The following is a 27,392-nucleotide window of genomic DNA, read 5'->3' as shown; positions in this document are numbered from 1 at the left end:
ACGCAAAGCTTTACCAACGTTGGCATTATGGACATGATTGGTCGTGCATCTAAGTACCTCACAGAAAGGGAACGTGGTCATAGACACGCCGGACAATGTCGCCTCTGTGCGGGACCCCATAGTTGCGTCACACATCTTTGCACTCACCTGCAACGCATCGTCAATGACTTGCAAGTTGAAAATCTTGCGTCACAGGGTGGAACTGAATGCAATACATCATTGCTTTCACAGTCAAAATAGGGACAAGAAATGGATGTTCCTTCGTGTGCGCAGATCGTACCGGCAAGATCGGATCGAAGCAGAACCTTGAAAGGCACGGCTCCGATGGCCGACACCTTGGCGGACATGGTGTGACCAAATCCACAAGGGGCAAAATTGTGCCCAACATCAAAGCTCGTGAAAGCGGAGCACATCGGCAGTGCAAAATCGTCAATCCCGCCCCAGAGTTTGGCTCCCCGGCCGATTGATGAGAACGCCTGCCGGGATGACGACCGGGAAGCAGTTTAGAGCGGGACTCCGGACGGCACGAACACAACAACAGGTGGCTCTGCGCACGGTCATCAGCACCGCGTCTGGCGCATGCTTGCACGGTAAACTCTCGTTAGCGCCGGCACGGACAAAGAGCCGCTAGCGTGTGGGCACGACATCGTCATGCACTTGCTTTGGCGTGCCTGAAGATGAAACGGTGCTAGGATGAGCGCTGGGCCTGCCCCTTTGCAATAGAAGCTGCAGACATCTCAAAGACGGTTGCACTGGCTGACGGCCTTCTGCTGGCGTCGACGGCCTGGCCTGCTGCGCCTCCCCACCGACATGCAGAAGAAGCTGACCGATACGAGGTTTTGGCTGCGCAGCGCACTACCCAGTTTCACATATTGCTGGCCGTTCATGCGAGTCTTTGGTCAAGACGGGGCCTTGCCGCAAGGCTGAGGCCATGTGTGCGCTGCGAAGAAGCAAAAGAAGCTGAATGCTACGTCAGAAAGCAGGATGTGAGGGTATCAGACGTCGGGTTCAGGCAAGCTTGCTGCGCGGGCAAGGTCTGGGCGGGGGCTCCCGTGAACCCAAGCAGCCAGTCGGCTGCCGTGTTGTCGCCTCTCCCGGTATGCAGCGGGCTTTTCGTCGCACACTTCTGCAGCTCGTGGCGCCGGCTGGGAGTTGGCCGTCGCGTCGGACGATGAAGTGCAGAAGGAAGAGTCGAGTGCCGTCTTGAGTGGCGCCACCGGCGTTGCATCTGAAGAGGAGCTCATACGAATTGAGCAGCAGGCCTGCAATATCGAGTTTGTAGGTGGACGCACCTTGGACCTCAAGGAGCCGACTTGGACCCTGGATGCCTGGTACCCATACAGTGCTGCGCCGGGCGCTCCCCCGCCATCGCTGGATCTTCCCGGAGGTTGTTTCTGCGCCTCGAATCCCTCGATGGCCGTTGCAATTGGCGGCGGGGGCCGTATTGTCTCGGTCTGCGACAGTAATTGACCGCCTTGGCGCCATCTTCAACGCCTGGGCATGAGTTTAACTCGCCCCCATTGTCGCGTTCCTGCAGTAGTGCGACTCTGCACTCGGTGCAACGGGCGGCTGCGATGGGCTCCCAAGCGCGGCGGCGCATCCAATTACCCAGCATCCAGCCGTTGGAAAGACGCCACTATGCGGTGCGGATATCTCCAACCCCTGTCCAGCGCCCAGGCACACCAGCTTTGAAGGTCGCCCCACGCACGGCGACTCCCAGACAGTCACCCTTTCCCAGTTGGGACTGCGCTTTTCCAGTCACCTGAACCCGCGGCAGCCGCTCGGAGCCCCTGAGTTCCCCAACTGGCGAACGCCCCGACCCAAATCGCACGACGCCGGGGATGTTGTTCCGTCCCAGGACTAGTCGACAACACTATCGACCGGTAGAACAGCTGGCGATAATTTCTCTCGTCAATGCTCTGACGGCAAGGCTGGCCCCTCCGACTAAGCACCGCGGCACACCGTTGGCGCTAAGCAGACGCAATGGCAGTCTGTCACGCGTAGTGCCACCGGAGTCTATCGAGCACCATGTCTCAGGCGGATGGGTACCCAAGTCTGGCCCAACGTGGTCGGCAAGAGAATGAGCGCGCGTGTGCGCGACTCTACCTGACGGTGCCGGTGCCTTGCGCCCCGCGATTCGCCCGTTCTGCCGTCGCCTCGGCGGTTGGGAGATCAAACTGACAAATGCTCACTGGACACCGACGCCTCCGCAGCTGCGGCTCATTAGAGCAAGGCTTACAGAGTACAAAGCCGACGGAAAGAGGCCCGGAAACACTTTAAGACCGAGCACAATTTCGGTGGACGTCAAACGCGAGAGTTGTCGCGCGCCCACCCGCCCTTTACCGGCCGTCCAGGGTCCCATGCGTTGGTGATCCCGGACGAGTTCTCGCCGCTCGCATCATGGCTCTCGGGCCCCGGGCCCCGACTTGGCAGCGGACCGACAGGGGTCCCGACTCACGCGCTGCTCCCCGTTGTAACCTCTGGCCGTCTCGCTTGGACGGAGGAGTCCGGCACCAACCACAGGTCAACGAGACCAGTGGCTATTTTGGGTTCTTCGGCTCACCGTAACGAATCACTCCGTACCGCTACTGGCCGTTTCAACGTGACCCGCAGGCTGAAGACAGCATGGTCTTCCAGTACTCCGTATGTGTAGCACCTGCTCAAGATGAGCAGGGGCAACCGGGCGGCGGTAGGTCGCTGGCTCAGCGACCGCGCCTGGTCGTCTGGCGGCATCGTGTGCCAAAGCCAGGCACACTTGTTTGCTCAGCCTGATCTGGTCGCGTCCATCTCGGCCTACTGGTGTATATATGCTCGGTTGCCACCCTTTCTGGCACTGCTTCTCTTGGTGTGCATACCATCAGCCGTTGGCCTTCTTTCGTTTCTCTGTGACACCCAATTTTCTTTTCTTCATCGCCCGAAAGCCTCCAAGTCATTCGTTCAATCTTTAGACACATCTTTGTTTCAGATTTCTTATTGTTCACGGTTACACTCGCTCAACAGAACGAAGTGAGGCTTCCCTCACGCCTTCACTATGAAGATCTCCGTCGCACTCCTGGCGGCTGCGGCTGGCATCGACAAGGCGTCTGCCACTCTGCTCGTACGTCCACCGAATGAACAAAAGTGGTGCGCCACGGACTGACATGCTTTACCACAGCTCGGCAAGGGTCTCAGCGCGGGCATCGGCTTCAACCTGGGCATTGGTTTCACCGGCGCAAACCCCTTCACTTGCCCTGGAAACATCGACAACAGGTGCACACCCGAATGGGAATCGGGCTGTGACTTCCTTGACCTTGTGGTTGGCAAGGTGGTCGAGTATAAGAAGAACGTTTTTAGCGGCTTCACCTGCGAGAATAGCTTCTTCAAGCGAGGCGAGCTTAGGGGCCGCACATTCCTGCCGGGCAAGGTCATCACCGGCAACTGTGGACATGAGAGGAATGACTGCCCGTCGATCAGTCCCGGCCCTGACGCTGGCATTGACAAGTACTCCATCGACTCCTTCGAGGTGACTACTTCGCTAGACGCGCGCATGGAGTTCCACTACCAGATGCCGGATGGCGGCATCTGCAAGACCACCCACGACTGCTCCTCCCAGGGTACCACTGTGCGCAACACGCAGTGTGGCGGTGCCAAGAAAGTCTGGTTTGTTTTCCCGAAGCAGGATAAGCACAAGGGCAAGAAGTTCTGCAAGATCGGCATCCACAAGATTCGCTGGCACTGCAAGGACAACAAGCCCAAGCCTACGCCGTCGACCAGCAGGGTCATCACCTACACGAAGCCTCAGGAGACGAACACGAAGACAGTTCCTGGCAAGGACACTACAACCACAGTTCCTGGTCAGCAGACTACGGTAACCCAAACCCAGCCTGGCCAGACTACTACCGCGACCGAGACCCAGCCTGGTGAGACGACTCCTGCCCAGAGCACTCCCACCGGGACCAAGCCTGGCGAGACGACTCCTGCCCAAAGCACTCCCACTGAGACCAAGCCTGGAGAGTCGACTACACAAACCGAGACCAAGCCCGGCGAGACGACCCCTGGCCAGAGCACTCCCACCGAGACCAAGCCCGGCGAGACGACCCCTGGCCAGAGCACTCCCACCGAGACCAAGCCTGGCGAGACGACTCCTGCCCAAAGCACTCCCACTGAGACCAAGCCCGGCGAGACGACTCCTGCCCAAAGCACTCCCACTGAGACCAAGCCTGGAGAGTCGACTACACAAACCGAGACCAAGCCCGGCGAGACGACTCCTGCACAGAGCACTCCCACCGAGACTAAGCCCGGGGAGACCACTCCGGCCCAGACCACTCCCAGTGAGGAGACCACAACTTACATGACCACCTCGACCGTCTTCACCACGTCCGTCACCACTATCACAAGCTGTGCTCCCGAGATTCCCAACTGCCCCGCGAAGTCAACGGGTGGAACTGCCATTGTCACTGTTACCATCCCTGTCAGCACCACCATCTGCCCTGTCACGGAGGTCATTACGAAGACCAAGCCCGCCCCTACAGGCAGCATTCCGGCAACAACTGTTTCGCCTCCGGGAGAAACCTCGGTTGGTGAAAAGCCCAAGCCTAGCACCAGCCAGGGAAGTGCGAGCTCGCCGGCTCCGCAGCCGACCGGGCCCCTGCCTTGCCCTAAGGTTGTCCCCCAGTGTCTGAACACCAAGTTGATCGAGAAGGGACTCCGGGAGAAGTGCAAGGATAACGCCGACGTCGCTTGCTACTGCCCTGACAAGGAGTTTATCAATCAAGTGTTGGGCTGCATCTATTCTTACGGCGAGAACGACAACCAGATCTTCGAGGCTATTCAGTTCCTCCAGGGAATGTGTGCCCCTTGGGTTGGCAAGAACCCCGCGGTCATTACTGGTGCGGAGCCAATCACCTCTATCATCACCGTGACAGGCACCCCTCGTGTAACATCGGTCGACTACACTACCGTCGTCATCGCTACGACTGTCGTCGAACCCTGCGTCACTAGCGGTAGCACCATCCCCGGTAGCAGCACCACCAGGACCATCTCAACCGAGGTTACTGTTCCCGATATCAGCATCACCATGGGCTCCACCGCCGCTCCCGAGGTGCCCGCACCGACCAACGGCCCAGCACCTACCGAGGGAGGCCCTGCTGAGAACCCGGGCGCCACGACCCTCGCCCCGTCGCCGATCACCGGCACCGGCGGCGTCCCGGTGCCCTCCTCCACCGGCGATGTCCCCGTTACTGCCGGCGCAGCACGTGTTGGGGCTAGCCTGGGTCTTGGACTGGCTTTCATCGCCGCTATGGTTGCCATGTAGGAGGAGGATTTGAGAACCCGGCAAGCCTGCCATTAATTCATGTTCATCCAGGAAAAGTACACATGCATTGGGGTGTAATGGAATTGCCTGAGGGCCTGTTAGTATAATAGTCTTTATGAGACGTGCTTGATGTGGAGGTTTTCACTCCTTCTTTTGCGTCGACTGTCTCGTGCGCCAGTCAATGAATGTAGAGTTAATGTTCCAAGCAGGTGGCCAAGAGTGCTCATGTAAAGCAGCAGGGCAATTTCCGCCAGTCTACAAACAATATCGAAACGCGGGTATTGACTACGGCTTGCCCGTACTAAATGGCTTCCAACGCTTAGCATGAAGCTTCCGGGATGGACGGCCACGCCGCGCGCCGCATATGCTCGACGGGAAACAGAAGTAGCTGGTGCCGCTGCCCGTACGAGCAGATGCTCGGGCAGGAGAATACACGATAGTGTTGCACCAAGATCGCTGTTGCCATTACATCGACATAAAGACATTGAGCAGTCTTGGGTAATCGGGTGTGCCCAGACCTGTAACAGGATCCCAGCCTTGGCCACATTGGAATCCGTCATTGCCACAGCCATTGTCATACAGGCCTCCTTTATCCTGTTTTCCAACTCTAATGTCGTTAAAGATTTCAGGATGCTTATATAGCATCGGGTTAACGAAGCCAATCGTGCTCTTATTGGCGGCAAGTCGCTCTTCATTGACGAGATTGAACATGGCAGCTATAATAGGCGCAGCCTGGCTCGTTCCTCCTCCAAGCCACGCTATCCCATTAGTAATGACAGCCGAGTTGTCCCCGTTAGCTGAAAGATCTGGGAAGCCGCGGCCCTGGGCATTATAAATGCCGCCGTTCTTTGGGATCTGTCCGCGGCTAGTATTGTAGGAAGGATAGCCAGGGTTAAAATAGAAGAGGTGATCCGCAACTGCCCGCTTCTGGTAAGAAGGGGTTTTGAAAATATTACTGAAACCCCCGCCAGACGAGAAGGATGTCGTAGCTGTTTCCTGGTCGCCGGGTCTCTTATGTGGTGGCAGTACCGTAGATCCTACTGATGTGACGTACGGACAGCTACTGACTGCGTCGGGCACGAAGATATTTTTCAGTTTGCCAAGACAAGCGTTAGTATTGCCAGCGACTCCGTTATCGCCACTCGCAACTACAACAGTAATACCAGCAAGAGCGAGCTTCATCCACTCGTCACATTGCCTCTCGAGATACCTTTTGCCCGTCAGTATATAGTCACGCACGCCACAGAGGGGGCAGCGGCAATTATTCGTGGCTCATACCTGGCTGGGTACATGAATTCTGGAAATCCGTAAGAAATAGAGATGACATTTGTTGCCGCAAGAGTCCCACAGTCGCGCATGGGGTATACGCCGTCTATTTTCGGGGTATCACCCGTATATCCGTGAGATGTACGGTCACAATAGCTCCCGTCTAATGCATCCAGAAATAGGTTGAAAATCCCTGGCTTGGGATCAGGATAAGGTACAGAATACAGTACGGTTCCTTGCGGGTAGATAATGGGCACAGCCATTTCGAAGTCGAGCATGCTTTCTGAACCAGCCTGATATTGCTATTAGTATTAGGGCCCGTTTATATTAAACGGGTATGTCTGGCTTTCTGACGTACCATATCTGGGTCCTCGGAAGTCCCGTTAGAGCCGTCGATATTATGCACAAGAGGCGCGGTGCCAGGAGGCACGTATGGCGCGTATAAGTTTGTAAACATATCCAGATCGGACTGTACATAAGCATCGCCGTTTAGCTCGTAGATGCCTAACTTATTGCTTGGGTGGGCTAGTCGGGCCTGGGGAATGTTATACATTGCTTTAATACAAGCCGGGGTTATCTGGTTATAGCAATCCGCCAGGGACCCTAAGAAATCAGCTTTAGGTAGTTCCCAGCACAGCCTCCGTTCATGCGGATTACTAACCTGGACGAGATTGTATTTCAGCTGGTGGAGGACGGAGAGGTCTAGACTTAGTCCCAATACGTCCGAGCTTGCGTTTCTTTAAGTCTACACCCCCTTGGTGAAAGCGACTGAATGCTGTGCCTGGGAGAATGAAGTCGATATGGGCGGCAAGATCATCCGGAAGATAGTACTCGTCTGTGCCAAAATGTTCGGTGCGGGTCACTAAGTTGTCGTATACGTGATACTTGGCGTTTAGAAGCTGTTCCAGACGGCCAATCGACGCTTCAAAGTTCACCCAGCTCTTCGTCTGAGAAACAGTAATTTTACCCTCGGGAATCCCAGAGGTTACTAACCACTGCCGGACTCTGAGAATGGACTCATCTGTAGGAGAGAAGAGGTCCCTAATTTGATCTTTGGTATAGTGGTGTCCGTATGTAGGACTATCCGGATCGGATCTGCGTAGCTTATAAGCTATTCCAGGGATTTTTTGTTGAGGTCTACCTATACTTACACTGCCATCACGAGATCCATCCCCTTCTCTAGATTGCGCTGAGCTAACGCTATACGGATAGGGATCTCGAAAGTAGAATCGGGAGCCTGCTTCTTCGTCCACAGATGGCTGTGATGATCGTCCACACGCGTCTGGTGCCGAACATGACCTCGAGGAATCCTTGGAAACCCCAGCGCCCCAGCAGCGAGGCCACAGAAGAACACGAAGCTACGCATCTTGACGGTACAAGCTTCAGCAAGCGGTGTAGAATTTTGATCTGCTGCGAATTAAACAAGGGCTGTAACAAGAGGTCTTTAAACACTCACAAGCGTGGGTTAACTAAGATCCAGTATGCCCAGAGATAAGTCCTTGGGTTGCTACCGTCAACTTAATATACAACCAGCTCTCAGGCACCATCACGATTACCCGCGATGCGATGCCGATGATCCAGAGAGCTTGCCAATACTTGAAAGATGTTGGTCACTTCTACAGTGTTTGTCGTTCGCACAGTACCGTACCCCGCAGGATCAATCGGAAGCCAATATCTGATGCAGGGACTTACTCAGCGTTGAGACTGCTTAGACATCTCCGTGAATATTAAGCCGACTTTAGCCATCTTCTCATGACGTGGTTATGCATCATTGCGTCCAGGGGCCTTTTATACTAACGGGCGCGAGCATTCTAAACGCTAGAGAATTTAAACTGTCATACGAATGTAGAAAGTCGTCGCAAAATACGACCATTGAGAATTTCAGCAAGTATGTGTGGCACGTATACATGCTATTGCCAGTTCTTCGCTTGCTGTGCTGTCTCAATATATAGTACTCTAATTCACAAGAGCTGCAAACGTGCCCTGACTTGTTTGCTCTAACTTGACGGCTATAACCGGCTTCAGTTGCAGGTGTTGGCTGTAGGTTTGCCAGCCAACCACCATTCACCACAATGAGAGGATCTTTATTGGCCCTCTTTTGGAGAGTGTGATACAGTACGAGTCCATTGCTCCAACGAATGGGGTAGATGGAGATGGACACTGGTCCCTTGTCCGGCTATTAGGTAATTTCTTTCGCCATGTGACTAGGATTGGTTAAGTATTCAGGAAAGAGTCACCAACGCAGCACTGGGCTCAGTTGTCTGCATCAACCTGATGTCGTGAACAACACGTTTAGGCAGTAATGAAGTACAATCTGGAGCCTTCGCTAACCGCCATTCCAGCTCGTAAGGACGAGGTGAGTTTCATCAATGCCATACCTGGAAACTTTCGAGGATATTTCCCACTCGCGAGTATATATTGATGCGCGCGTGGCACTTTTCGCTTATCTTATGCATACCGTGTTGCCAAGGCTCCTTACCGTACTGAGCTAGCATTTGGCCGACAGCCCAACCCCCCTATTACTGCCAAGATCAAAACGATGTAGACAAGCCGGATAGGGGGCCTGCTCTCGCAGGTGCGAACCATGAACACGTGCTTCGCTTGTAGTATTGACATCTGGTCTCCGAAATTGCATCTCCAGCTAGAGTGATGCTCATAGTACTCAGCGTAGAGTCCAGGGCAGCAGGAAACGCGCTACAAGTTGGATTAGACCCGCAGATCAATAAGGGCAAACACGGAAGGGGGCCGGCTGCTGGGAACTTGCATGTTTTCATCATTTTCAATCTTCGCTTGCCTCCCAACTTCTGTTTGTTACATTATCCTACCCGGAAAATTTGACAGCTGTCCTCTCTGTAAATACGTCGAACGACTAGAAATGTGTGCAGCATTTCTCATGCACCGAGTCTCCTTTATGAACCACTGCTGACGTGCTTGGAACCCTGACTTTCGCCTATCCAACTATACTCACCACAACGTATTTCATCAACCATGTTACATTTAGAGATGGATGGGAACAGACTGAGCTACTTCGAATCCACTTAGTGAATGCAGCTGACTCACTACGACAAAAGTTGAGTTATTAAGGCATCACGACCCGAGTTTAGTACAGCAGTTTGAGGTCACTTAGCACAATTCTCCACCGAAATTGACGACGCACTCATGGCTTCTCAATTAGCATTATCTGAATGGCAAGCGGAGCCGCCAATAAAGAACATTTGCAAGAGGAAATTCAATTTTGACATTAGAATGGGTATCCTTATCTAAGGAATAGAACATGCGAGCCACTTAGATGCCACGCTGGATGGCGTGCATCGCATGATAGAGGCCAGGTATGCAATAGTCTATGCACTCACATGGACAACGGCTGATTTAAGAGCTTAGCTTATCGGTAATAATATTGAGCAGCTAGCTGAGATGATGTAAACTTAAGCGGTGATGCTGCGAAGCATTGTCGAGGCTTGTAGGATTGTGCCGACATCCCTTCGAGAAATAGAACCAGCCATCTCGTCCCTCGGAATCGAGCCAATGCATCTACTCAACATATACCTTAGTGCGCCTTTACGCAGATACCAAGCTGGTCCGACTGAGCGAAGCGTTTAGTGAAAGCAGCAAGCATTTGCGAACTACATCTGGAACTATATAGCTACGAGGGCGTACGGTCGATTGCGGCCACCAGCGGTTATATAGATTCATCACGCAACCCTTATGCCTGGAATATCCCAGCCTAGGCATTATTAGCAGCAGGTACATCTTGCGTACTATTCACATACTTAAGTAGTAGGGTGGTATTTCATACCAGCTAACACATCCGTAATCCATATACTAGCTAGCTGCATCTGGACAGGAAAAGACATGCCTCAGTGAAAAAACTTCGCTATGGCGGCCCTTATCGGGCCGGTCTTTTTATAAATATAGAACGAATGCGCGGTCATGGTTGCTTCAAGCCTCCGAAACAGCGAATTGCCCCTGGAACTCGACGCAATATGCCACTCAGCCGAAAGCAGTAGCTTAACCGCCCCAGTGTTCCCTTCTATCATCGCATAGTCTAGTGGCGCCATCCCCTGCTTATCCTTTGAGTAACGGTCAACTTTGTTGCATTCAAGAAGCAACCGAACCACATCCGTGTTGCCCCTCTCTGCAGCGTACGACAGCGGTGTGCGACGGTAGAAATCTGGCTCGTCGGGTTTGATGTCAATTCTCTGAAGGAGAGACTTCACAATATCTCCCTCTCCCCGCATAGCGGCCACATGGAGGGGTGTGTAACGGTTGTAGTCGTCCTCGAAGTTGCAGTCGACACTGTGATGCTCCAGGAGTACACGGACCATATTGATGTGTCCCGAGAAGATTGCTAACTTCAACGGAGTCTGAAACGTTCCGCCACTCCCGGCATTTGGATTGCCGAAACCCCACTTGAGTAATTGCCGAACAACCTCAACATGTCCCAGATCCGTTGCGCGCTGCAAGGGCCTGTCTTCGAAGCCGAACTGTATCGCCTCGGGCGGTGGACAGGGCCGCCTGCATAAACAAAGCTTTGCGGTATTTGCAAGCCCTCTCTCTACTGCCAGAAACACCATTTGCATGACAAGACCTGCCGCGATGCCTCGTGAGTAAAGCTCGGGATTCAGAAGCTCGTAACAACGAGATGATGCGCGGGTGAGGGCGCCCAACTCTTGAAGTTTCAAATGGGTGGATAATTGGAGAAGAAGCTCTGACGGTAGACTGGATAGCGCCATTACTTAATTAGATGCCGATGAGCTCTGTGTACTCTGGCCGGGGCATCGTCAAACAGGGAGTGGTCGTTGCCGGCGCGCCTGCCCTTGGAATGCTACGACTCTACGAGTCAGGTGATTATGGCCACGTAATATGCTCGAACAGGAGTGGGGGGTGGAGTTGCTCCACTACGCCTCGATAATGGTATATACCTTAGCGGTGATCTCCTTCGGCACATGCACTAAGCGGTCATACAGTCTTTGAAATGCAATTAACCGAATACGTCCCACAACGTCTGGGTTTTGAGGACTTGAGAACTTGAGAAGGTGTCCAACCGCGCCCGGGCTAGTGTTCGGCTCTGCCCTCCTTTGTCTCTTATGACTGGTATCTCAAGGGCAACAGTGACGGCGGCGGCGACAGCGAGAACCGGGGCCCTGTGTCCACCAGTGTCGCTGCCGGGGTAACGAGGACGCATCCACGAAGAACCTGACCCCAATCGTTCCTCTAGGCCCCGTAACGTCCACCGGAAGTTCTGAATCCCTTTTTGTCTTTGGGTCGACTACGCTCACACCTAATAACCCTGCAGTCACTGTCGGGGACTCGTTCGTTTCCTCGTCAGCCTCGGGACCCAACTTCGTTATCAACGGCGTTACGACACAGGTACTCCCTGACGGGAATAGTAGCACGTTGACACAGGTCGATGTTTCTGGAGGGACTGCAACCTGATTCTTCTCTGGCACGCCACTAATAGTTATGGTACGTTCCGGCGCTGTCCTGTATTCTAGCGCATACCGCTGGTCTGTCATTATTGCACTGGATCTCGTTCCGTTGGCGTTTTGTACACAGTTGATAGGGGCCAAGCCAAATTGTTCATTCCACCGGCAGCAAACATCATATTCTCCCGTCTGGAGTGAATTAGCTGGAGCTTTCAAGTTGGCTCTCTAGAGAGTGTTGGTTGAACTAGCGGAACATAGAACGAGCGACCTGGAGGCCTGCCCTAGCTTGACGGTCCTTGACAACTTCCACTGCTTGGCTTTTTGGGACCGAAAGATCCCCTTTTCGTACACCACGATCATGCGTCCAAGTGTGCCGGAGGCTGTTTAACAACCGCTGTTTGCTTTTGTGGTCTATGGAATTATGTGATCTCCAGTGAGATCTATAGTTCCCGATTTATAGAGGGGAAAGAGGGTTGCGGAATCCCAGGAAGCTAAGATCGGTCACTGATAAGGCGTCAGATGTTTGCTTCAGCTGCCCTCGGGCCGTTAGTAGTTCATTTAGCATATGCAAGCCCTGCATCCATCCCTGTAGATAGTCGCCCGACAAGTGTAGCCCATGAGGTGGCGTGACTGCAGCTGGTGAGGGTGGCCAGCTGTTCAGGGCTGCGTCTTTCATAGTGTAAACGTTGCTTGGATCCGCCATCGGACTGCTGTTACTAGACATCATGGATTCTGTATAGGCAGACGCAGGCCACGGGTTTTGGTCATTGCAGAGGCCGCCGGTGTTGCTCAATGCCTCGTCGTCTAAGTCCAAGGACAGGTAATCGAACAGTCCGTTCTGGCTGGCATCAGGCGGGTCGAATGAAACGGAATCTGAAAGATTGCCTCCATTGTCCGGGCATTGCGTACTCAGTCGTGAACTTGGATGCTGTCGTTGGGATCGTACGTGCTGTTCTTCTTCCAATTCACGTGACAGCATCGCCATACTTGCCTCATCCTCTGGGACATTGAAGTTGCGAACCATGTCCTCACCCTTAGGCCCCGTGCAGCCCAGCCTCTGCAGTATATCATGAACTACAGGCTGTCCCAGATCATTGTGCTCAGGTTCTCCAAATTCCCACGGTTCCGACCTCTGGATCATGGTATAGAGCCTACGAACGGCTGAAACGAGGGCAAGCTGCGTATTCTCGAGCACCTCTGCATATCTAGTGAAGCGACATTTCCTTAGCAAAACAAAAAGTTGCCGCAGAGAGTCAGAGAGTAGTGGGAGTCTTGAATACCCTTTTGGCACGTCTTTGTATTCTACCTTCCGAGTCCCAGACGTGCAAATAGCACCATCGTCCTTACATCGCTTGCAAGGGCAATTGCCATCACACTGCCTGCCTGTCAGCATACCGCTTATTTGAACTACCATCAGAAGCACAGCCGTACCTTGAGTTTTTTTAACCTACACCTAACACACGCCTTCCAAACACGTCGGTGTTTGAGTCGGCCAGCCTTATTGCGGGCGCGCGCCATTTGCTCGCCACGGTAATCTGTCGGATCCGTCCACGCTAAGTGCGTTCGCGCATGATTCCTCCCGGAGAATAATGATGGATTATTGCCGGTTCTATCTTTTCGCGCTGGCACGTCGGTGTCGGTTGAGAATGGTGAAGGGAAATCTGACGGAGACATCGCTGCAGCGTTCGAAGCGAAGTAGCTTGGGCCTTGCGTCCCGAAGAGGCCGGCTAGACGCCGCTCTCGGAAGAAGATATGTTGCCGGCTGTTTGTGTGTCGGAAACGGTGATTCATACAATTGTACCAAAGTGCGCCTGGCATGTAGTACACAAGTCGTAAGGGAGGCTCAGCGACACGAATCACCGTCGTCGGGGGGAGTGGCAGAGACAATTGACGCAAAATGTCGCCAGCCGGGGGGTTTTGTGGAAGGAACGTGCTCATGGATTAACGTCATTATATAAATTGCCTATTGCGGGGTGAGTGAGGCAGCCTGCACTTCGTCAACATGCTTGGGAAGCTCACATCTTAGTGGAAATGTTGGGTTATCGGACCCTAAACCCTCCATGCAAGACACGCACTGTGGCAGCACACACCTCGGCCGCCGTATGGATCCAGATCGAACCACTACTGCAAGAACGTTCTCCGTACATGACAGGGTTGCAATGCTCTGACGCGAAGAGCGTTCGGAGTCAGCCCTGCGAGTCACATTTGTCTCAGGACTTTGCACGCTGACTGATCCATTGACCCACATGGACCAGTCATGCGATATCGCCCCGCAGGGCAGGAGAACTGGCTGAACAGGACTGCAGCCTCTCAATTGGATCGAGTAATGCGTTAAGGTTCCCCGCGTTTCTGACGATACCTTCAGGTGGCCGTTGTGCCCGTGGCTGGGCCTTGCTTAGGCATCTCATGTAAGAAGGACTGGGACGATGAGCAGCAGAATGCATGCCGAAAAAGGCAAGAGTAAGGCCCGAGGTTTCGGGGTGGGGCCGCTTTCAGGGACCATCGAGAATACCGAGAAAACTGGGGAATCCCTGCAAGCAACCATGAGGCGACCAAGCCAAGTGGCTTACAGATGGATGACATCGAAAGCTAAACTCAAGACTGAATGAATCCGCGCAGAGGCGTATTGCGGCAGTATATTGTAGTTCAAGAATTATCCTCAGTGACGTTAACACAGGTCACAGGAATATGGAAACCAACTGACAGTGGATATCACTCACTTCTAGCCCGGGATAAGGCAGAGACCACAGCAACAAACGCAGTCCGAGAAGGAGCCATGGTTGACAGGCAGCCGGCTACCACTCTCTTTATAAGCGATTTCACCATTTCAATTCATAATTCACTCGGTGCGCTCAAGACTCTCAGCCTGTTTTCTGTGATGCATGAGATACTACCTGCAGAACTTATGGCGACGCATTGACAGTAGACGGATGGTGGGATCGTATTGTAGAGGCCTTGTCCGACCTCAAACGATTGTATGCTTTCCTTACCAGTGGTAAGCGGTGAGCAACGAGTTCTTGAGAGACCGGGCATTGCACATCTCAGCCCGCCACATGCATCCGCCAACACCAATCGCTTACAGCGTACCTCGTAATCTGTTAGTACGCCCTTAAGTCGCCGGATGGGAGCAGACCTGTACGTTGAAGTTTAATCATGGGAGTCGTTATTGTTATTGTACATAAAACAGCGATCTCAAGCATCGGGGTGGGGCCGAAAAACTATAATCACCACATTGGAGATGCCCCGCACTTTGCGTGCGGAGCGCCGCAGACTCCGCAAGGAGCCCCGAGATGTTGTAAAGTGTCATGCTTGATAACCCAGGGCTGACATCCATGCACGCACTGCGCGCACCTCCGCCTTATCCGAACAGCCCCGTGGGCCCCGGTCACCCCACTCAACAGTTTACCACCTGCCAGTCGCAGACTGTCTTTAAAAAGCGTGAATCTTATAAAGGGAAGGGAATAAAGTAGGCAGTTGACTCTATCGTGGCCTATTCGACCTCAAAACACTTTCCTACCACACAATTTCGACATCAAATCGTCACCATGTCCGCACCGGCAGCCAATGGGCCTCATACACTTCCGCTCATCTTCAATGGCAAAGACTACTATACGGAGAAAACATTCGATGTGATTTCTCCGAGTACTGCAAAAATCCTATACAGGTCCAGCGCCGTGTCCGTCGCCGACTCCAATAAAGCTGTGGAGCTGGCCGCTGAGGCCTTGAAGTCATGGCGCAACACAACACCAGCGCAGCGGCGCGACATTATGTTGAAGGCTGCAGACAACATGGCCAGGCGCAGTGATGAGCTTGTCAATTTGATGTCCACAGATACGGGAACTACAGACGAATGGAGCAAAATTAATGTCGACGCTGGAGTCGATATGATCAAAGCTTGTGCTGGCCTGATTCCTACTCTGGAAGGCACGTTTCCGACACTGAACGACCCAGACATGAGTGGCATAATGATCAAGGAGCCTTATGGCGTGGTGTTTGCCATTGCCCCATGGTACGTTCCACGCCGTCCTGGGCATGATAGTAACGCTGACCCAGCCTTCTAGGAACTCCCCCTATGTCCTTGGGACGCGATCGATTGCGTTCCCTCTTGCCGCAGGCAACACCGTCGTCTTCAAGGGCTCCGAGCTGTCACCTCGCACAATGTGGGGTATCGCATCTTGCTTCCAGGAAGCAGGGCTTCCTGATGGTGTCCTGAACTTTATCGTACACGCGCCAGGCGATGGCGCGGAGATCACCAGCGCCATTATTTCGCACCCCGAGGTCAAGAAGATCAACTTTACGGGTAGTACTAACGTGGGGCGAGTCATTGGTAGACTTGCGGGAGACTACACTAAGCCCGTGATCCTTGAACTTGGCGGCAAAGCACCGGCTATCGTCTGGGAAGATGCTGATATCGAGCTGGCTGCCTTCCACTGCGCCCTGGGTGCTTTCATGAATTCCGGTCAGGTTTGCATGAGCACTGAGAAGATTATCGTGCACAAGTCTATCAAGAGCAAGTTTGCAAAGGCGCTTGTTGCCGCTGTTGCCAAAAGATACCCCGGGAGCGATGATGCACCGGTTCTCATCAACTCCGCGGCCGTCAAGAAGAACAAGGCGCTTGTGGAAAATGCGCAGGGGAAGGGTGGAAATCTACTGACCGGTAACCCAAGTGCCGAAGAGTCAACGGCCACGCGACTTCGACCAATCGTCGTCGACAATGTCACGACTGACATGGACATCTACAACCAAGAGTCCTTTGGCCCTACGGTCTCTCTCCTTGAGGTCGACACAGAAGAGGAGGCCCTCCGTCTCGCGAACGATACTGAGTATGGTCTCAGCTCCTCGGTGTATACCGAGAATCTCAGAACTGGGTTGCGCTTTGCTCGACAGATTGAGGCCGGTGCAGTCCATATAAACGCGCAAACTATTCATGATGAGCCCTGTCTCCCGCATGGAGGTGTTAAAGGAAGCGGATACGGTCGATTCAATGGTGTAAGGGGCTTGGATGAGTGGGTGAGGACAAAGAACATTACGTTCAGGAAGTAAAGCTATTGGAGAAAAGCTGGGCTAGACACTGGGATTAGACTAGAGATTAGGCAAGGCGAAATGCCCCATCAGCCATTGTCTAGATATTCGATATCGACGACTTTGCAGTTTTGCTTGATGATGGCTCGGTTACACAGATATGAACTCCGTCGCAGCCAGATGTCAGCCCTAAGAAGGTGAATACAGAGGAGTCTCAGACCAGAGAAAGTTAAGAGAGAAGATTACATGCATGTCCTTAAACGATCCCGACATGGTAATCTGTCTAAAGCTGAGCTCCTTTTCGGTTCATCACAGAGTCACTCGAATACTTAAGTCACTTATGCTTCAGGTCTTAGTCTAGTATCTAGATTATGATAGAGCTCACTTATTTCACTGGATTCGGTTGATAATTTTCATGACGCGTAGTAAATGTCCGAGCCTAGGAATATATGATTTTCTGCAACTCACTATCGACTCGTATCGACTACATAACGGCCGATAACTTTGCCCTCCTCCATGATCTTATAGACTTCCTGCAACTTGCTGAGACCGACTGTCTGATATGGCGCATGTATAAGCCCCTTGCGGAAGAACTCGATTGCCTCTGCTGTATCCAGGCGGTTGCCGACGTAGCTGCCCTTGATAGTGATCATGCGTAGGACTGTATCAAAAACGGGAGCGCTGAACATTGTGTTCGGCGGCATGCCAATGCAGACAACTACTCCTCGAGCTCTGATATACTCCGTAGCTTGCTGGAATGGCTTGGGGCTGACAGCTAGAATCAGGGTGGCGTGCGGCCCAAGACCATCTGCCGTGGCGGCTTTGACGTCTGCGACGAGATTCTTGCTTGTCAGGAAATCCACGTAGGTACTAGCGCCAAGCTTGAGGCAAAGATCCTTCTTTTCGTCCCCGCCGTCAATCGCAATGACTTCGATGCCCATGGCGCGGGCATACTGGATGGCGAGGCTGCCAAGTCCACCATCCGCGCCAACGACTACGAGATACTGGCCAGGTCGTACACCAGATTCTTTGATCCCCTTGTAAACGGTAATGCCAGCGCAGAGAATAGGAGCCACTGCGTCCAGCTTGCAATCCTTCGGGATGCGGGCGACATGAGCAGCCTTCGCAATGGCATATTGCTGAAACGTTCCGTCGACTGTGTAGCCAGACAACTGTGCCTTTTCGCACAGCGGCTCGTCCGACTGATTGCAGTACGTGCAGTCCAAGCACGTGCTGTTCATTAATTTGATGCCAGCGTAGTCGCCAATGTCGAGCTCAGTTACCAGCGAACCCCTCGCGACGACAATGCCAGCGCCTTCGTGGCCACCTACTAGTGGGAGCTTTGCCTCCAAGGCCCAGTCGCCGTGCAGAACGTGAAGATCGCTATGGCAAACGCCTGAATACTTCACGTTCACGAGAACTTCATCCGGCCCTGGCTCTCGCACAGGTATCTTCTTGTAGGTGACGGCTGTTGGGTTTTAGCGTGTGATTCAACCTTGTAAACACGATGGCATACATACGGCCATTAATGGCTTCTAGTACCTGCGCCCATTGCTCCTTGGGTATCTCTGTAGTCGTCATTTTGCCGTTGGCTTGCTAGTAAATTGAGACGTGGTTGTCAAGGTCGTCTGTGGGGTAGTTCTCGAACTTCCGGACGTGCACTTAATGCACCGTAGCAGGACACCGTCGCGCAGTTATACATACAGCCATAGCGCCCCGACCGGAAACAAAATTCGAGCAGTCATGATGGGTGTGCATCATTAGCCCCAGCAGAGGGAAAATTCATTAAGAAACCAGTTTCGACTCCCCTGAGCATGATTGTTCCGAGGATCCGAAATGAGGTACAGCTGGAGGTATCGGGTGGGAAGGGCACCGGACCGGACCCTGAGGCGTAGTGCAAGCATTCGGATAGATCGGACTGGTGGGGGTGGCTGAAATATGGGGTAAACCTGCGATCCAATCGGATTGGGACATTTTTGAGCTGGACATGGCTCCTAAACACGGATAGTACGGGTAGTGTTCCATCCGCCGGGACACTCCCGAATGGCTTCTCGTAGTGGGTCAAGACTGTGCCGAGAGCTTACTCAACGGGGCCGCTGGGGCCAAATCGGCTGCAAGTTACTTTAAAAGACGGTTTGGCGAGCCTGCGTACATTGCTCGATACTAGCAGAGTCCCCTGCTCACAGGACGTCGATCAATTGATCATTGACTATACTCAACTTTGTGCTTTCTTCCCAATTCAGTCCTCCATTTCGGAACAGACTTCCCCGAAGACAACCGACCATGAGCACCAACATGGTTGGAGACAGCGCTCAAAGCCTCATCGTCCTCGATGTTGGGCTAGGCAGGTCGGTGGCGGGAAAATCCAGTAAGGAGGTTTTTTCCGGTGGCGCTATCCTCGCGGTAAGCCCTGACGGTACACATGTCAAGACGATCCTCGAGGATGCGAATCTTGTATCACTGCCGGATGGTGTCGTCTATAACAAGCACGATGGACGTCTATACTACACGAACATGGGAGTTCCTCCGCTCAACGACGGGAGTGTGTGCTCCGTCGGCCTCGATGGCTCAGCACCTCGCACCGTTTTAGCCAAAAGCCAGGTTCACACACCGAAGCAGCTGGCTCTCGACGCGGAGAGCGGCAAACTGTATATATCCGATCGAGAAGGAATGCGGGTCGTCCGATGTAACCTCGACGGGTCTCATCTCGAGACATTAGTTCAAAACGGCAACATGAGCAATCCTGACGAGAGACAAGACGCAACTAAGTGGTGCGTAGGAATGGCTTTATCGAAGAAACACGGCCTTTTCTACTGGACACAGAAGGGACCCCCGAAGAGTGGGAAGGGTGCGATCTACTGCGCCCCAATGACAGGCACTGGGCTGCGAGTCCCTACATGCGTCCTAGACAATTTACCGGAGCCTATCGACGTGGAAGTTGACGATGATTCGAATACGCTCTTTTGGACCGACCGAGGCGAGATTCCTTACGGCAACACATTCAATAAATTGAACCTGAGTGGCTCGGGAACTGCCCCAGCGACCGCGAAGGTAGATGACATTACTGGTTTGAGGTATGAGATCTTGGCGCAGCACTTTGACGAAGCCATCGGCTTGGCTGGAGACCGGAAGAATGGGCGATGGTTTGTCTCAGATATGGGAGGCAATATCTGGATGTTCGATAAGGAAGGCGGACAGAAGACGAAGATCTTGGAGGATCAGAACCGAGCCTTCACTGGCATTGCGTTGGTGTAGATGGGATCTGGGAGGTAGTGATAGACCAGCCGTCATGTACGAGCGATAAACGTATTGAAAGTTCTCCAGTATGGCGGGCGCTAGTGCTTTGATCATGTAGCGACCGGGTTTCACGGAAACAGGTGACAGAACGACTGTCAGACGGGTCTACTCGACGGCTGCGTTCTGAAAGTTGCTTCAGTCTGCCAGGGGAGTACTGGTAACTCGGCTTCCATCAGTAGGAGAATATGGAATTATGTACAGTTCTTGATCGAGGAAAAAGGCTCCGTATTTTATGAACAATATGCCGGTTCGCCCTCAGTCGACCTTATTTAACCGCATAAAGAAAAGCTCTAATGCATTGCACTAGTCCGGTGAACCCAAGCGTTAATTATAATTGCGAGACAGTATACCAGCCGGGAGATATATTACACCAGAACAATGCACATGTTTCTCACTTATTGGTAGTTCATCGTGAGATTTTGCTTCGGTAGCTACCTTGTTGGCTTGTATCTATACGCTAACCTTGCCTTATTCCCATGTAACTGAAGTGTCCTGGCAGTATGGTACAGGCCCACTCGTCCAACGCGGACTCACAGAGTTGTTTTCATACTCAACGATCGGCGATAGAATGCTATGTCTCTTTCCGAATGCCGTTGTGAACGTTGACATGTAGCCGTCTCGGCCCAGAAGGTCAGAATTTTCCTTCCAAGCATTGACGACGACCCCCAACAACTCTTCCACGTGCAACTCAGGGGTCATTCGTGCAAACTTCAAGTTCTCCTGAACTCTTCTGACAATGTCGGGAGGATAAAGACCGACATCGGGACTAAGTTGAGCGGTATCGATTGCTGTGAGGGTTACATGTGCGTGATAAGAACCCCCAACCTTGGCTCGATCGCGGAGAGCCATCATCACGTCCACGACACCAATGGCTCCGGATAGCATGTCTGCAATTGGCAGCGACGGCAATACTGGAGTTCCATCCTCGAAACCGTTGGCCTTACCACAGACGTATGAGCAACCAGAGGCGGCATCGGCAATCTGTTGATAGCCAGGTCGTTCTGCGTAGTAGCCGTCAGGCCCATAGCAGTTCAGGTCAAGATACACCACCCCCTTGCCTCGCTTGTTAGCCATCTCGAGAACTTCGTTGAGACCAAATCCCCGACGCTCCAGAGAGCGGTATCGATAGGCCTGGATAATGACGTCGACGTCTTCAATAAGAGTACGCAGCTTCTTCTTATCGTCTTCGACGTTAAGATCCAATGAGAAAGTCCGTTTCCCAGCCGTCAAGGTAAGGTCGAAAGACTGCATGGTACTTAGATTTGACACATTCAAGTAGGTTTTTCTTTAGGCATCGTTGCGTACCTGGATGTCCGGAAGATTCGGACTTTGCACCTTGATGACATCTGCTCCGAGAGAAGCCAGTGCGGCGCCCATCGCTGGTCCGGCAATGACTCGAGCAAACTCGATGACCTTAATCCCAGCTAGGGGGCGCTTGTCCGCAGATGTTGTGAATGGAACCGGGGGCAAGTTCGGTGTCTCAACCACGCGGTTGCAATTGATCATGGAGTGCGCTTGCAGTCGTTTCCCCATCTCGGTATCCCTCCACTGCTCTGGAGTGTAGCATGTTTGTCCACACCATCCGTGATCAATATTCTTTTGTTCGAGCTCAGCGGCCGAGTATGTCGCCATTTTAGCTTTAATAATCTCATATGCTTCCTCCTTGGTAACGGACATGTCTGCGTCAAGTCCATATGACTTGAGAAACTCGACAGGGTGCAGGTTACTCAATACCTGATACCAAACATTTGGGTCCCTAGTAGGGTAGATTGACCAGGACCGGAAGCGCATGTTAGTATTTGTCAAGACACCTTGGTCTAAGTCCGTGCCAGCGTGAAAAGCTATGCGCTCTTTGCCGATCTCCGCCATGTCTTTGCCGTCGATGGAAGCCAATGCTACGGTAGCAGGGTAAAGGCCTGCTTTGTCGACATCTATCCTGATCTTGCCGGTGTCAATCCCTTTCAAGGCACTGATTTCTTTACCAACAATGCCGATCATTGCGTGTGACACCGCGGCCTATAGATCCTATTGAGCGGTAGTAGCGAGAACTAAGGCAGTCTTACACTTACCATTGCCTGGGACTTGAGTGGACCCGGGATAATGGGTAACGCTCCCCCATGGAACTCAACATTGTTTAGAATGCTATCGTCTGTTGTGAACCCCGGTGAGATTTTGGCGAAATGGTGAAGCAATCGCCGACACTCGTCTGGTAGTGTAGTGTATAAAGTGTCCGTAAAAGTGCCTGGACCGTACACACCACGGACTGTCTCATGCAGGGACATATTGACGACGTGCGATGAATCGAGTTGAAGATGTTGAAACACCTACTCTTGCCACTATACTCGCCTTTCTGACACTTTTATGAAGGTACGCTGATATTATGTTTCCCTAACGTCACGACGAGGTTGCGGTCCCGGGTCCGTGCCAGGCTCTGTGCGCCCTACGAACGACCAGAGTTAGATGGTTGCACCCGATCTATCCGAGGCCCCACTGATCTTAGTGCTACGAACAATGCACACCCTTGTGGGTCCTGCACGGCATGAGAACCCCGCAATGCAAGCCGATCAGGTTTCACAGAGCAGCACGCGAGGATGTCACAGAAGGTCCACTTCAACGTCCAACGTCCAAGACGCGCTGTTCCGGTCACTCCGATCAATTCACTCACACAACAGTGCATATCATAGACGCCTGTGCTAAGGATACCCACAGCTGTAGTTGTCTAGACTCTGCCGCTATCCGATTTATCCGATGCTATAAATACGTGCCGCCGGGCAGCGTGCGTCGTGGCGAGGCCATACGGCCCGGTGTATCCGACTCCGTAGCTAATACCCAGCCCGTGCAAGGTTCATGCCACAGGCAACGACGACGTCTCGTTGAGCTACTCAAGTACAGGCGCCAAGCAGCACATACATTCGTTTGAATTGATAAATAGCCATTCCTTCCAATGCACAGCACCGACGTAGCACCGACGTCTTCCTGGCACCAAGTTGCTTTTATCCTGCCGTCTAATTGCAGTCCTGCGGGCAAGCCTGATCTCGTTCCATAAAATGGCAATCCGAACTGTGGGTATAATTGGTACGGGAGTGATTGGGGCTTCCTGGACTGGTCTGTTCCTTGCATACGGCTTGCAGGTGATCGTGGCCGATCCTGCCGATGGTGCAGGAGAGAAGCTTGCAGAGCACTTAAAAAGTATATGGCCAACCCTCGAGAAAGTCGGAGTCGCGAAGGGTGCCTCACTATCGAACTATCGCTTTGTTGGCCCTAGCCTGAAAGACCATTACGCCGAGGTCGATTTCGTACAAGAGGTACAACGAAATCGACTGCCCTTCTATAGTGGCCATTCGCTAACGTTACTAAGAACGCGCCGGAAAGAGTTGATCTTAAGACCAGATTGATTGCGGAAATAGATGCGGCTACGAGGTCTGATGTGGTTATTGCCTCGTCGTCGTCTGGACTGCCAAGCTCTAAGTTTATTGGCGACTGTGTAAAGAACCCCGGCAGGGTCTTGATCGGCCACCCTTTCAATCCGCCACATGTTATGCAGCTTGTTGAGGTCGTCCCTCATGCCGGGACCGACCAAGCAAGCACCGATATCGCCATGGCATTTTACCGATCACTAGGTCGGCACCCAGTGTTGATCCGCCAAGAAATCCCGGGATTCGCGGTAAATCGGCTGCAGGCCGTCCTCTGCAACGAGGCATACAGCCTTGTCACTAGAGGCATTGTGACTGCAGAAGAGCTTGGTACGGCGTTCCGAAGAAGTTGTCCCCCGTCATTGACGCCTCAACACTAACTGGCACAACAGATGCCTGTATGACAACAAGTCTCGGCCCGCGCTGGGCTGTGACCGGGCCACTGATGTCTAATGCGATGGGAGGTGGGGGCGGAAGCGATGGTTTCAGACATATGCTTGAGCATCTGGGGCCCGCAACCAGAGGTTGGCTCGATGACACTCGAGCCCATAGTTTTCAGTGGGATCTACAAAGCTTGGACAAGCTTAGTGAGAGTGTCTTTGACGAGTTGAAAGACAAGAATGTGGCGGCTCTCGAACAGAAGCGGGACAGCCTACTGGTTGAAATTTTCAGGCTAAAGAAGTAAAGTACCATTACCATATACCGCCAGAGGTTACGCGGGGCTTAACGTAGCATTCTAAAAACCCAGAGTCGTTAGCAGGAAATTGCCACATCAGTGAAGTTTTTACCGCGGGTTTAGCCTCTACGCTCTCTTAAGCTCTTATATTAAGTAGTCCTATTTTCACACACGCATTTCTCTATTTTCACACACGTCACACCGCCAAGACCGGGCTACAGTGCTACACTGTCAGACCTGCAGCCTAGCAGCTATATAGCCCGCGATGCCTTTAATTGCCCGCTGCAGCCCGTGCAGCCCGCAGCCCGCGATGCCTTCAATTGCTGGTACAGCCGCAGGCTCCGTGCGTAGACCGCTAGAAACGCACTATAGCACCCCGGCAGACCTATTTTTAGCGCTCGTAACAGGGGTTCTTAGTAGTCGCAAGGGCCTCGGCAGCGGAGTTATATGAAAATAGAGAAATGCGTGTGTAAAAATAAGGATACTTATTCTTTTCTTATATGGCGGACTGACTTGCCTTTATCCTGACCGGTATAGTAAGGCGCACTTTATAGGATGTACGTTTACTTATATCTTTATCTTCTTCCTCCTCTTTTTTACTCTTAATATTATTAATATTTTCTCGTTGTTTTGTTTTATTACTTCTATACGGAAACTAGATAAAGGCTTACGTTCGTAGACTTTACCGATACTGATCCTGGAACGTGACCCCTTCCAGGACGAAATACCGAGATTTATTAGCTGATCCGGGGAATCCGGGGAATATATTCTTTCTCTAAGCGATTAACGGTCTATAGAGTCTATTATACTTCCTTACCGGCGAACAGCGAGCCCTAATTATAGTCGGCAAAGTTACATTATAATTTCTGAACTCTTTATTCCTAGTCCATTTCGTTATATCCCCCTGACTACCTGAAACCCGGAGCCGGCGTATCGTTAAGTTCTATAAACTCTTCTTTAGCATTAACTTCCATGGCCTTAATTGCAGGCAGCTACTCATTAAAGAACTGGCCGCTAGATGTTCCCTCGTCTACCTAAAAATATATAATGATGCGAGAGTTTTATATATCTCTTATTGTATTATCGCCGTCCGGGTTAGTCTGGTAGTTAATATACCGCTTATAGTTTATTAGGGGAAGAAAAGCACTAAATAGCGAAGTAGGATCTAATTATATAATGCGCTCTAGTCTCGGCCCGGAAAACGCAGCGCCTTCTCTTAGAAGTAAGAAGAAAAATAATAAGGGTAGAAAAGGGGTAACTCGTAATACTTAATAGGATCTCTATGACTAAGGCACTTTTAAAGGTCTAAGGTAGCTTATATAGGAGCTCTCGTCGTAATTAAATAAATAGAGTCTTAGGGTTAGGGTTCGAAGTAGTTTAGATTAATTCTATATAGCCTTTATGCCGATATCTTTTAAAGGGGTAATCGGATCGAGACGAAAAATACTCGAAAAGATAGAGAAAAATCTAGCGTATATTCTTATTTAGTCTAATCTCGGGGAATCTAAACACAGCAAGCAGGAAAATCAAATAAAGTTAACCCTAAGTCGTATAAGGTAGGTATTCCAAAAAGAGGCTCGTTTTTACCCGTTTTTCGAGATCGAGGCTGCCGAATTTGCCCGGACCTTCGTTAAGGTTAGACTTATAGAGGTATCTAGCCAGCTAGCCGCAACTAGGCCCGCTAGGGTCTAAATTTCCTTATAGGCCTTAGCCGTTTCCTTTTCTATTAGGCCGCCGGCAGAGAGAATTAGAGGCCTAAAGTAGGAGCCTAGGTCTCGGTATTTTCTACGTTTTTCCTCGGCGGCCTCGCGGAGGGTCTCGAAGGGGTCTTCTCTAGCCGATGCCTTATTTATTGCTACGATCTAAAGATCGTAGAAAAACCGGCTATTTCCGATAGTTATAGTAAAATCGGCTCGAAGGCTAGAGCCGGGTCCGACTAGGGGTTCCGGGACGACTTTTTCTACCCGGCAAGAAAGTACTTTAATAAAGGTATAGGCAATATAGTCGTGACGGGAAATCTACCGCCGGTTTGCGCCTCGGTATATATCTTCGTGCCCTAGGGCTACCCTAGACCCGTAATAACGGCAAGGGGTCTCTAAGGGCCGGCTAGGAATAAAGAGCTAGCTTCTAAGAGCTTCCGTAACCTCTATATCGGATAGAGATAGCTATTTTTACGAGGGTATAGTCTAGAGCTAGCGTCTCGCGAGGTAGCTCGCGTTTTCTAGCTTAGCCTAGCGTTCCTTAAGGGATAGGGACCCCTCTAAGCGTTCGAGGCATAGCTAGTTTGCCTTAAAAAGGACCTCTTTTACCGAGGGGGTATTTTCGGTCCGTTCGAGAAAAACCGGCTGTTTTCTAGCCTGCTAGATGCGGTCTAGGGTAGGCAGGGCCGCGGCCTGGGCAGCCCTATATAGCCCGGGGCCTTATAATTATAGTTGGGGGACTATAGTAGAGTTCGTAGAGGACTATTATATAAACGGTGCCCGCGCTAAAATTTTTAGGGTAGAGTTCGTAGAGGGTTATAGTTTAACGAACCGTACCCTAATGTTATTAAATCCGACCAAAAGTATACGAGAAGGTAGCGCCCGTTCTAACGAGTCGAATAAGAGATTTTTTAGCGTATAGAAACCCGAAATAAAGAAGGAATTCGCGGTTTCTATTCGATAGAACGGTAGGTAATATAGCGGTAATAGTAGGGTCGAGGTAGTTAAAGCGTATAATAGAGGAGATAGTAGCTAATAGGATTGCACTCGATACGCTATACGGGACGATGCGTTTTGCGTAAAGTAGTTTCCCGAATGAACTTAATAGCTATCCTAGTAATATAACGACCGTAGGCGGCAGCTAGAGATGGCAGTTAGGGAGTATAATAGGAATAAAAAGGTTTGATATTAGAGTCGGGCGGAATAGAAGATAAGTCGAATTATTATTTAGCCCGATTTATAAGCCGACCTAGAGGTAACGATAAGTAATAATAGCCGCTAACGCCGCCGCCGCTATAG

General features: G+C 51.9%; 5 protein-coding genes across 5 annotated transcripts; 3 read left to right on the top strand and 2 right to left on the bottom strand.

The window, feature by feature from the left end:
* Nucleotides 1-3,031: 3,031 nt before the first annotated feature.
* PLICBS_006589 (uncharacterized protein) lies at nt 3,032-5,293 on the top strand (the record flags this gene model as incomplete). The annotated part of the gene is made up of 2 exons (XM_018327567.2): nt 3,032-3,097; nt 3,155-5,293. The coding sequence occupies 2 exons, from the start codon at nt 3,032-3,034 to the stop codon at nt 5,291-5,293; spliced, it is 2,205 nt and encodes a 734-aa protein (XP_018173750.2).
* A 10,237-nt stretch (nt 5,294-15,530) lies between these two features.
* Nucleotides 15,531-17,028, top strand: PLICBS_006588 (uncharacterized protein; the record flags this gene model as incomplete). The annotated part of the gene is made up of 2 exons (XM_018327563.2): nt 15,531-15,994; nt 16,047-17,028. The coding sequence occupies 2 exons, from the start codon at nt 15,531-15,533 to the stop codon at nt 17,026-17,028; spliced, it is 1,446 nt and encodes a 481-aa protein (XP_018173746.2).
* A 446-nt stretch (nt 17,029-17,474) lies between these two features.
* On the bottom strand, nt 17,475-18,588 carry PLICBS_006587 (alcohol dehydrogenase; the record flags this gene model as incomplete). The annotated part of the gene is made up of 2 exons (XM_018327562.2): nt 17,475-18,475; nt 18,528-18,588. 2 exons carry the CDS (start codon nt 18,586-18,588, stop codon nt 17,475-17,477), a joined length of 1,062 nt encoding a protein of 353 aa, XP_018173745.2.
* Nucleotides 18,589-19,290: 702 nt separating this feature from the next.
* On the top strand, nt 19,291-20,262 carry PLICBS_006586 (uncharacterized protein; the record flags this gene model as incomplete). The annotated part of the gene is made up of 1 exon (XM_018327561.2): nt 19,291-20,262. One exon carries the CDS (start codon nt 19,291-19,293, stop codon nt 20,260-20,262), a length of 972 nt encoding a protein of 323 aa, XP_018173744.1.
* Nucleotides 20,263-21,014: 752 nt separating this feature from the next.
* Nucleotides 21,015-22,302, bottom strand: PLICBS_006585 (uncharacterized protein; the record flags this gene model as incomplete). The annotated part of the gene is made up of 3 exons (XM_065601005.1): nt 21,015-21,070; nt 21,123-21,549; nt 21,610-22,302. 3 exons carry the CDS (start codon nt 22,300-22,302, stop codon nt 21,015-21,017), a joined length of 1,176 nt encoding a protein of 391 aa, XP_065457077.1.
* Between the last annotated feature and the right edge of the window lie 5,090 nt (nt 22,303-27,392).

Source organism: Purpureocillium lilacinum (genome assembly GCF_023168085.1).
Source record: "Purpureocillium lilacinum CBS 284.36 DNA, scaffold_5, whole genome shotgun sequence".
Taxonomy (NCBI): domain Eukaryota; kingdom Fungi; phylum Ascomycota; class Sordariomycetes; order Hypocreales; family Ophiocordycipitaceae; genus Purpureocillium; species Purpureocillium lilacinum.
The sequence above is the reverse complement of the archived record's forward strand: the minus strand, read 5'-3'. Positions and strand labels throughout refer to the sequence as shown.